At 34.1% G+C, this 11603-nt stretch overlaps 1 protein-coding gene across 1 annotated transcript; it reads left to right on the top strand.

Moving 5' to 3' along the window:
- The first annotated feature begins 4509 nt into the window (after positions 1 to 4509).
- LOC133177820 (FMRFamide receptor-like) lies at positions 4510 to 9085 on the top strand. Its single transcript, XM_061312729.1, has 2 exons — positions 4510 to 4634; positions 7631 to 9085. The coding sequence occupies exon 2, from the start codon at positions 7853 to 7855 to the stop codon at positions 8876 to 8878; it is 1026 nt and encodes a 341-aa protein (XP_061168713.1). The 5' UTR covers positions 4510 to 4634; positions 7631 to 7852; the 3' UTR covers positions 8879 to 9085.
- Positions 9086 to 11603: the final 2518 nt, after the last annotated feature.

The raw sequence follows: 11603 nt of genomic DNA, 5'->3' as shown, positions 1-11603 counted from the left end.
CTCATGTTCTGATCTTTGGTGTTTAGCTGTGTTGACTCCCGTTGTCTTCTCATGTTCTGATCTTTGGTGTATAGCTGTGTTGACTCCTGCTGTCTTCTCATGTTCTGATCTTTGGTGTTTAGCTGTGTTGACTCCCGCTGTTTTCTCATGTTCTGATCTTTGGTGTATAGCTGTGTTGACTCCCGTTGTCTTCTCATGTTCTGATCTTTGGTGTATAGTTGTGTTTACTCCCGTTGTCTTCTCATGTTCTGATCTTTGGTGTTTAGCTGTGTTGACTCCCGCTGTTTTCTCATGTTCTGATCTTTGGTGTATAGCTCTGTTGACTCCCGTTGTCTTCTCATGTTCTGATCTTTGATGTATAGTTGTGTTGACTTCCGTTGTCTTCTCATGTTCTGATCTTTGGTGTATAGCTCTGTTGACTCCCGTTGTCTTCTCATGTTCTGATCTTTGGTGTATAGCTGTCTTGACTCCTGCTGTCTTCTCATGTTCTGATCTTTGGTGTTTAGCTGTGTTGACTCCCGCTGTTTTCTCATGTTCTGATCATTGGTGTTTAGCTGTGTTGACTCCCGTTGTCTTCTCATGTTCTGATCTTTGATGTATAGTTGTGTTGACTCCCGTTGTCTTCTCATGTTCTGATCTTTGGTGTATAGCTGTGTTGACTCCCGTTGTCTTCTCATGTTCTGATCTTTGGTGTATAGTTGTGTTTACTCCCGTTGTCTTCTCATGTTCAGATCTTTGGTGTATAGCTGTCTTGACTCCCGTTGTCTTCTCATGTTCTGATCTTTGGTGTATAGTTGTGTTGACTTCCGTTGTCTTCTCATGTTCTGATCTTTGGTGTATAGCTGTCTTGACTCCCGTTGTCTTCTCATGTTCTGATCTTTGGTGTTTAGCTGTGTTGACTCCCGTTGTCTTCTCATGCTCTGATCTTTGGTGTATAGCTATGCTGACTCCCGTTGTCTTCTCATGTTCTGATCTTTGGTGTATAGCTCTGTTGACTTCCGTTGTCTTCTCATGTTCTGATCTTTGGTGTATAGCTGTGTTGACTCCCGTTTTCTTCTCATGTTCTGATCTTTGGTGTACAGCTTTGACTACCATTGTCTTCTCATGTTCTGATCTTTGGTGTTTAGCTGTGTTGACTCCCGTTGTCTTCTCATGTTCTGATCTTTGATGTATAGTTGTGTTGACTCCCGTTGTCTTCTCATGTTCTGATCTTTGGTGTATAGCTGTGCTGACTCCCGTTGTCTTCTCATGTTCTGATCTTTGGTGTATAGTTGTGTTGACTCCCGTTGTCTTCTCATGTTCAGATCTTTGGTGTATAGCTGTCTTGACTCCCGCTGTCTTCTCATGTTCTGATCATTGGTGTATAGCTGTCTTGACTCCCGTTGTCTTCTCATGTTCTGATCTTTGATGTATAGTTGTGTTGACACCCGTTGTCTTCTCATATTCAGATCTTTTGTGTATAGCTGTGTTTACTCCCGTTGTCTTCTCATGTTCTGATCTTTGGTGTATAGTTGTGTTGACTCCCGTTGTCTTCTCATGTTCTGATCTATGGTGTATAGCTGTCTTGACTCCCGCTGTCTTCTCATGTTCTGATCTTTGGTGTATAGTTGTGTTGACACCCGTTGTCTTCTCATATTCAGATCTTTTGTGTATAGTTGTGTTGACTCCTGTTGTCTTCTCATGTTCTGATCTTTGGTGTATTGACACTCTTTACGGGAATAAATGAAAATAAAGACAAGCATGCCATATATGGTTGTGTACATTATCGTAGAAGACAATGGTAATACACTGTTTGCCAGTGCATTTCCTCTAAAAGTGTAAATGAGTGCGATTCTAGAGAGGGGGGTACTCCATGTAATTCGGAGCTGGATACCTTGTGTTATTATTTTACTATGGGTTTAAAAAATATTAACGAAACAAGTGCTTGTGCTTATCAAAGTAGACTCACATATCAAAAAACAGGCCAATATCTGCAAGCAATTAGGAAAAAAGTGTGGAAAACCAAGTTGGAAATTTTGTCTCCTTAATAATTAAAAAGGCCATTTCTGTCAAAAATCACCAAAGCGAAACGAAATGCAAACTTGAACATTCACCTAAAAAAAACAAGCTCAATATCTGCAAGCGTTTTGAAAAAAAGGAATGGAAAAACCAGTTGGGACAGACAGACAGACAGCTAGACAAAGGAGGAGGAAACCTATAGTCTACTCCAGTTTAACCGATCTTTACCGATAGAGGACTAAAAACAACAATGGAATTATTTCGATAATTTAATTTTTTCTCCTTCAAATGATTGAAAAGCTCAACTCCCAGGAATACATTCTGTACTTTGATTTTATGTTTTATTATTAACATAATTATGTGTATAGTGCAAATTTAATCTGTATACGGCGTATTTTATGGCCTACATTGATTCCCTTCTATTATTCTCTTGTTTGTTTTTTTTTAAATCAATTTTATTATCAATTTTATCCTCATTAAATTTTCAAACAGAGCATTTCCTGTTCAGTTTTGATGAGATTTGACTTTTATAATCATAAAAATTTAGTTCAATGGTTTATAGTGATGCATGGACGGTTACTTGCCCGTTTGAAGTCGGATGATTCATAAAAGTGCTCCAACCAGTTATATACATACGAATATATTTACAGATGCACCGCTCATCTCACTATGAATTTTTATTATTTATCTTTTTATTCTGAAAACAATCAAAATTTTAGGAATATTTAACTTTTCGTATTAATGTGCAGCGTAGATTCACAAATCAAAATTTTACACTGATTCGGTTTTTATTGTACAATATGTAATCAAATGCGACATGATTTATTTAGAATGTTGCTTGCATTCTTTCTATTATTCTATTGTTTTACTTTCCTTCAGACTTTTGCACAAATGAATGAAATGATATCCCGGTCATAGTCTTGTATCTTACCTAATTCAGGGGTGCAAGTCAAGTGGCTTGAAACTGATGTTTCTATTCAGTCATAAGATTACGATAATTCTTCTTACGAAATGTCTTTCAAAAAGTTCAAGGAACTTGTACAATATTTGCAAAATATTAAGAGATATTAAAATACTTCGGTGTGATCGCTACTTATAAGAGTGGTTTATATTTACAGAAGCCTAAAAAAGTAAGATTTTCTGTTGTGTGAAGGCACTCACAAGCTAGAAAGGATTCGCATAATGTGTAAAAGAGGTTTATAAAATTATATTCATACAAACATATTTTCATTTTCTACCGACTCTGATGAATCTAATTTTTATTTGATCATGAAAACGAATCTGCTTTAGGAACGCTTGTCTGTGTTGTTTACGTTCATCAAGTTTGTTTTAATTAACAACCAATGAACTCAATCAAAACAAAACATTGAAAACAGAATACCTTAGAATACGTCCTGGAGTATAACAAGCTCTAATTTAAACCCTATTCGATGCTTTCCTTTAATAACTGAATCATTGTTTAATGGGGCAGTATTGTGCGCTTGCACAAATAAACATTGTTTACAATAAAGAGAATCCGTCCTGTACACATGTATGGATCGAGGAAATTCTTTTCTAAAGGAAAAGGACTAACATCCTTTAAATGAAATCAGATAATATAACAGTAGATCGATAAACAATATGCTTGTGTAAAAGTATCAGATGTAACAAAAACCCCTTTCTTGCAGAACAAAGACGATCTAATTTTTTGTTGTTGTTGTTGAAAATTCAGATTTTGAACTGCCGCCCACGAAAAATGGAAATCAATGCTTCAAACGTAAAATCAACATTTTTGAACTTCGTCTAAAACAGCTTATACTTTAAAAAATCATCAAATCGAAAATATTCGTTATTTGTAACAAAGTTGGCATATCCAGAAACTTGTTTAAGATAAAAAGAAGACGAGGCCAGGTCTGTCTAAGTGATGTTCACACCCATCCACCAGTAATCGAGACTGACAACTGTACATATACCTAGAGGTTAGCTTGCTCTGTATTTACTTAGAAGGTAAATTGGAGATGATCGAGATAAAAAAAAATAATTAAAGGTTGGCAATCTCCTTGAGGCCTGGCAAACTAGATCGATGGGTATGATGAAGAAAAGAGGCCTGTCCTTTTATTACATCAGCTAGACTATCTAAAATAATGAACTTTGTGAAGGGATATATAAATTTTTCCTTTGATGAAATGGTTCGTTAGTCATCAGAGATAGTGAATGTCATTTGTTTCCAAAGGTTAATTATAAATGGCCTTTTTGTATATTAGGGTTTTTTTCATATTTATCTGACTCAGTTACTTCCAGCGATAGAGAGTTCTGGAATCATAATTTTTGAAGACATTCTATTTCGTGTATTGTACCTTTTATCTGTTTTCATTTAAAATATTTAGAAAAGAGAAAGGATTGACTTTTTGCAAGATTATATTTCATTTTCAAGGATTTAAACTTTAACCTGTATATTACATCAACAAAATATGTTAATCATCATACACCAGGGAAAAATCAATAGATGCCTCCCTACACCCCGCGATGTTCAACACTAGATATCAAATTGAATATTAGCACTGCTGCTGCAGATATGATTTTACTCGAAATCAGTGATTCTATAGAGAGGATCATTGTTAGCACGGATAACTCGGAATGCCTAGTCTATTTTACGGGTAAGTTTTATTATTTGATGGACGATGTATATATAGTTTATGATAGCTAATGATGCCCCTGTGTACGAAGGAACAGTACGTGCAATGGCTTTCTTTAAATAAAAAAAAATCCGGGACATTCAATCAAATTGGATTGTGAACCATTTATGTCGAGTTGTTGACACTCAGAGTGTTTCTTATTTTGAATCGAATCTTATTTTGCGTTCTAACACAATTTTTTAAAATTCAATTTAAAAAATTGCTTTGTTTTATAAAATTTTTATTTGATCTTTTTTAACAGTCATTATGTAGCACGAAATAAACAAACAAGGTATTGTGCATGTGTACAAGTCGTAACTACCATATTGAGGCAAGTGAGGCAAATGCTTCATTAAAATTTTATAGTTTTCTGAAAAGTGAGAAAGTTTTACTTTGAACTTTAATTAATCTCTGTAATGGATAAATACTTTCAACTTTTGTTTCAATTCCAGTAAATTGATCATTTCATCAGGTGCTTCATTATCATTTAGAACGGATGTAAAAATGATTCAAAATTTGAAAAACTTTCAAAAATTAAGATTTTAATTTACTAAAACCCAGGTTTCGAAAAACCCCTGAGAAACCCCTTCAGGACATTACCCTGGACCCGAGTGACCCCAAATCCCTTGCCTCACTAAAAGTTTGAGCCTAGTTACGGAATTGGACTGTATAACATTCTAAGTTTTTTGAAGCTACTTCATATGTAATAATTCTTTGCATACAGACCTTACCGACCTTATTGTTTATTTTGTAATTTACAAAAAAATCGAACTCATCTGGAAGAACTTTCAAAAAAGTATTAATGTTACATAGTGAACGTTCTGAAAAATGGTAAATCTTATCGAAAATGAAAGATAGGTCTGTTAATTTTATAAAAGTATCGAAGGAAATTTATCATATACACAGACGCAATAAGTCATACAAAGGAAAAACGGCGCTTGTCATATTAAAGGAAAATCACAACTACGACAGAGAATGCAGGCGCGGATCTAGGGATTTTTTCCAGGAAGAGGGGGGGGGGTCCACCCCAATGAAAAAGAATTTCCAACCCAAAATTTTTTGACAAGCAAAAAAAAAAAAAAAACAAAAACAAAAACAAAAAAACAACAACAACAAAACCGTGAAATCCATAACACATATTTCGTGGTGGTTATGGTGGGGTCCAAATTTTCGGGGGGGGGGGGGGCAAAGTCATTTTTTAATAGCTTCAGTATATACTTTTAATAACTCTGCAAATTCCAGAGGGGGGGCCAGGACCCTCACTCCCCGATCCCCCTCTAGATCCGCGCATGGAATAGTTACTAACTACAGACAACAACAATTAGTACTTTTACACGTCTCAGTAGAGATTCATTTGCACATATTTAGACCTGCAAACCACTAGTATAGTTTAAGTTCCAGCGATCATTTATTTGAACGCAGAGAGTGTCTCTGAAAGTATTTTTTAAAAGACAGGTGATTTCAACATGATGTTTACTCAACCAGTTGAGGACAATGTCATCTCCGACAAAAGCGGCCCCGGGAGAAATGCAATATTTCTGCCATAGTATTGCAGGTTTTCAAGGACATGGCCATATTACCACCAAAATAAGAGATGAAACACGACAGGTTTTATGTTTCTTTTCCCAAAATATGAAGATTGTTAATGACTCTGCATGTTACGAAGGGGACACTTGCCTGCAACATATTGGTTTAATTTGTTACAAATAATGATTTCCGTGCCTGTAATTGAATTTCCTGAAGACTCGATATCAGCAAGTGGAATATCAGTCTCGGAGCTGTCGCCTTCTTTCGTGTCTATCGAACGCAGCACATGAGGTGTCATGAAATATTACGTTTCTCAGGCATGGCATTTTTAATGCTATTCACTGTTCAAGTAGAAACCAATCGTAAAATTTACATGATCTTCAGAACAGATGCAGTTAACAGCTTGATACGCTTCACGGAAGAATATATATATATATATATATATATATATATATATATATATATATATATATATATATATATATATATATATATATATATAATCAAAACGTCTTCGGGTTAAAAAGATTAATTCAATAAATTTGAAAGTATTTTTATACAGGTTGGAATTTCTGGGGATTTTTTCCTTGAATACTTTTTGGCACATCATCTAATTTACTACAATTCAACAAACACAACTTTTATCTTTGTGAGTGATTGAATAATAGTTTGTTTCTCGACTGCTTGAATTTTCACGCTATTTTTCAGCACCAGTTTCTTTGAATCTTTTCGTGGGTGATATATAGAAATGTTTCCTCTAGATATTGGAAATTCTCATCCTCGTTCCTTTGTTCTTGTGTTGATAATTTTATAGCCTTTGAATGTGCTTTTTATATGATAATTAACAAAGCCAAAAAAGTGCTCTTTTAGACAGGAAAAAATAAATCATGAACTTAGACGTGTATCTGTTACATAAATGAGAATTAGACACGCAGAATTAAAAAAAAAAAGACTCTCTACTTGGCAGGCTATGATTTGTTCATTTGACCGTTTATCGATTATACGTTCCCTTACAAAATCATAAAACACTGTTATCAAAAGTAATGTTTCCAAAATTGAAAGTAAAGTTACCGGTGTTTTAAAGCAGACTTGCTTCGATCGATATCAGGCTTTCTCTGTGGTCATCTCTTGGGTACGTTTTCCGGCTTTCGATTTCCTTCAGCTCTGAATATCTTGCAGTGTTGTACATTTTCTGAAAGCATATTGTAATAGGCTTTTATTGTTACAATATCAATCTTTTATCATATCAAAAATATCCTCAAGGGTAATAGATAAACGGTACACGAACCTATGAAGCGCCGTTTAAATGAATTCCCTGTTGTGTTTTGGGTCTGGAAAATGGAATTTTGATGTTTTTTGTCAAAATAATCGTTTCATTTACTGTAAGCACCCAATTAACCAGTAGCCATTCCATGCCAATCTTGATTGACAAGTTCTTTTCTATTTTTCAGGGTGCTGGTATAAGTTCCTCCTATGGTGCATTACAGAAAAGTGTCATTTTCAAGGGGAAATAAAAACTGAAACGTCATGTAAGCAGGAACGTACTGAACCTCATCTAGGCATTTGAGATTTCTAGGCAAGCCAACGATTGACTTTAGTTACTTTTAGTTTTGTTTCAAATACATCACAAGTCAAGAAAAAAAAAGGTAGGAAAGTTTTTCCAGACCAATAAAATGCAGAATTCAACAAATATTACAAACGAAGAAGAGTATAAGGATTTTTACGAGACTTCGCAATTAATCTGTGGAATGATACTCTATCCTGTGATATGTATACCTGGGCTTGTCGGAAATGCACTGTCTCTAATTGTGCTGTCCATGAAAAACATGAAGACGTCTACAAATGCTTTCCTAGCCGCCCTGGCCATTTCAGATTCTATTAAACTTATCAACGACCTGATCTACTTCATAGTTTTAGTTTTGAAAAGGACAAACCCAGCAGCCGGCAGAATCGCATATGTCAATATTTATCCATTTGCTCATTTTATTTTTAATATTTCTACTTGCGTCTCCTCTTGGTTGACAGTCTCCGTTGCAACTGAAAGATTTATACTCGTCTGTTATCCAATAAAAGCAAAAACTTTGTGCACGCGATTACGGGCCATTGTTATTAGCTGTGTTATCTATTTGGTGATGGTTTCTATATCCTTTCCCTGTGCATTTCGATATGAAAAAACTGTCAATATTATAAACAATGATACAGAGTTAGATTTAAATGTTACGGAATTATGGAGAAACGAAGATTTCAAGACGTATTACACATGGTCACTGAACTTTCTAAGAAGTAACATTGTTTTGATCATTCTCATTATACTCAATGCTTGTATTATTTTTTCCCTTCGGAAAGTGCGAGCTAATAAGAAAAACACCCAAAGGAACAGGATTACATTAATGATGATCGTGATCATTATGGTGTTTGTAATTTGTATTCTTCCGGACGCCATTATGTCCGTGGTTGGTTTAGGTTACCATGAGGGAACCTATCTGGAAAAGGGAATTCGTGAGTTTTCAGACACTCTTCTGACGATAAATGCTGCGGTCAACTTTCTTATATACTGTGTGTTCAGCAGAACTTTCCGTCAAAATTTTATGATTCTTTTGCCTCACTGTCCTTTTAAGAATCAAGATAATCGTAAACAAGCCTCTTACAAGATAGTGGCCGCTAAAGAAACTACTGCCCAAGACGCTCAATCGGTGTGAGAAATCAATGTTGATTTTACTGGAAGAAATATTTCTGCCTTACGTGGACTCATAGTCAAACACTAATTAGTGTTCTTGATTTGAATTGGTGCTCATTGTGGCATTATGCAAGGAGGAAACTAAGACAAAGTATATTGAACTCCCTTCATCTGATAGTGTAGTTCAAGCGTTCAAGCATGTATCTTTTATTAAAGATTTTATCAGTTATTTGGTCTTCGTTCATTAAACTTTTTATCGAGATCGAAAATATCGTTTCTATGGTAAAAGATCCATTAAATTGTTTTCCAAAAAAGTCAAACACATTGTTTGATCGTCAGATGACCGTTCTCCCTAGATTAACGGGATTGCGATATTTTTATGAAAGTGAGTATGGCATGATTCAGTAACTGTAATATCATTTTGATATTAGACAGGAAATATCAGAAAATGTAATCAAAGATTTATTTAATAAAAAGATTATAAAACGGTGAATATGGGTTTATATATGTAGAGAATTTGGTTATTGCAAGGTTAATTATAAATGGTTTGACTGTTAAGCTTAAAATAATATAATGCAGGCAGTTATTCAAAGGCATTTGTTAAAACTAGAACTTTTTCACACGTTCGACTTGGCTCCAAGTGTCGGATCGAAGACGATATAACACATGATTATTTTCACAGAGAAATTTCGTGCATCGCGATTTATTTCAATTATAAAGATTTTTTTTTAATTTAAATTTTTAACTTGCTGCCTGAAAAGATATGAGAATCGCTTCAACGATGGTTAAACAGAAATTGCTGTCGCCAGCTGTCGGTCGTTTGCTTTCGATAAGTGTCAACTATGTGCATGAAATCCTAAAAAGCTATAACTGTAAGTAATAAAATTGTATCGCTAATAAAGTGTAGACTTGGCAAATTCCCTCGTGTAGTAAAACTGTGGCTTCTATTAGAGTGATCAATATCGATTTTACATAGAACAGATTTTTATTTATTTTATATTCACCTTAAAATCTTTAGTATTTTTTTTCAGCTTTTGAACTTAATTAAATGCAGTTACTGTATTAGAAATACATTGCAATGATATGGGACTGGAGCAGATTGGGTGCCTGAAACAGTTTGTGATTTGCAAAGAATTAGGGAATATTTTGTAGGACAAAACAATTCCTCGGAATATATATTAAGCTTTCCATTAGCTATAATAAATGAGGGAGCTCTATCCGAAGCACGTTGTCTGTGTCTGTCCCTCTGTAGATACTTCATCCGGTTAGTTTTCAACGTAACAATTTAAAATTTTATACATAAGGAATCGACATGTATCAATATTGTGGTTTGTCGTACGTCAACACTTTTGTTGTAACGCGATAAAAACAGATTTCAGATTTGAAATCATTTCTTTGTTATACAGAAGCAGATGATTATATTATTAATTTTGTGGTCAAGTTTGTCTTCCTGCTGGTATATATACTAGTATATCTGTAAACTCGTTAAATATAAGTAAACCTAACACATTTATGAGAGATTTTTTTTTTCATTTCACCTACCTTAAGTGTTATATTTTATTCTAAACAGTACGTACTCTTTGAAATAGATACTGTACATATATACGTTAACAGATATAAAGAGTTTTATATAAAAACATTTTTTCAATTTTACAAATGAACAAACGGATCAGTAAACACTTGTTCCTCTCCCATGAAAATGATTAAAAACAAATCTGATTAAAAAAAAATTCACTGAATATTTTAAGATATTGGAAGCTTTGTCAATTATATTACATAACTCTCGTAATTTAATATCCTTTACAGGACAAAAAGGCAAGTGCACATTTCTGTATTCCTAGCTTTCTTTTAATCTCACGTCCTTCTCTGAACCCTCTGAGGAAGACTGAAAGATTGACTGAATAAAAGTAATTTCCTAAAGAAATGACCGAACATTTCATTGAGTATTTTGATACAGAAAAACGAAAGAATTTCTGCGAAAAGCTAAACGATACTAGAGTGTAATGCACTTGGACTCCCACTTTAATACGGAACTCTTATCAACAGGTAAATTTTTCATTAACTTGGTGGAAGTAAACACAAAATTTGTAACCTGATAACTTTTGTATTTAATAGCACCCACGACGTAAATAATTCACAGTATGGTATTATTTAATATTTTACTATATAGTCAATTGCAATTCAAGTGAAGCTGTATGAAAATGAAATTTTTATTCTTTTCGGGAAGTAATTTAAAAGCAAATAAAATAAAAACTACCATGGTCTTTTTCCGACAAAATTGATTTCAGATTGAGAGTATATTCAGTAGCAAATCCCAGCCGTTTAGATTACAATTCATGCAATAATTTCGTTATTGAAGGAAATGATTATAATCTATCTTTAAATCCAGACGTTTGCAGGAAATTCGATAAGGAGGCATGTTCCGAGTTTCCAGTGTTAGTTTGGTTCAGCAAATAATGGCTAAAACTTGGTGAGTGCTGGTTATCTTTTAAACTCCACATACAAAATATGTATCATTTTATAATAAATTATCTATCCACCGGTATGTAAAAAAAAAAATCATTAACACAGGAATAGGATTAAAGCTAATCAGTGTTTCACTAGCCTGTAAATACTTTTCACAGGTAAAATTAAAAATAATATTCAACATATTTCAAACGTATGTCTACAACAAATAAACACAAACAAGAAAAGCAATTATATTAACATAAACGCGCGTTAGGGAAGCATATATGTATGACTATTTT

This window comes from Saccostrea echinata, unplaced genomic scaffold, assembly GCF_033153115.1.
Source record: "Saccostrea echinata isolate AGI-Se365-2 ecotype Australia unplaced genomic scaffold, CSIRO_AGI_Sech_v1 ptg000001l, whole genome shotgun sequence".
NCBI classification, from domain to species: Eukaryota; Metazoa; Mollusca; class Bivalvia; order Ostreida; family Ostreidae; genus Saccostrea; species Saccostrea echinata.
The sequence above is the reverse complement of the archived record's forward strand: the minus strand, read 5'-3'. Positions and strand labels throughout refer to the sequence as shown.

Excerpts from the sequence above, each read along its gene's own strand:
- LOC133177820 (XM_061312729.1), top strand. The coding sequence starts at position 7,853 with ATGCAGAATTCAACAAATATTACAAACGAAGAAGAGTATAAGGATTTT.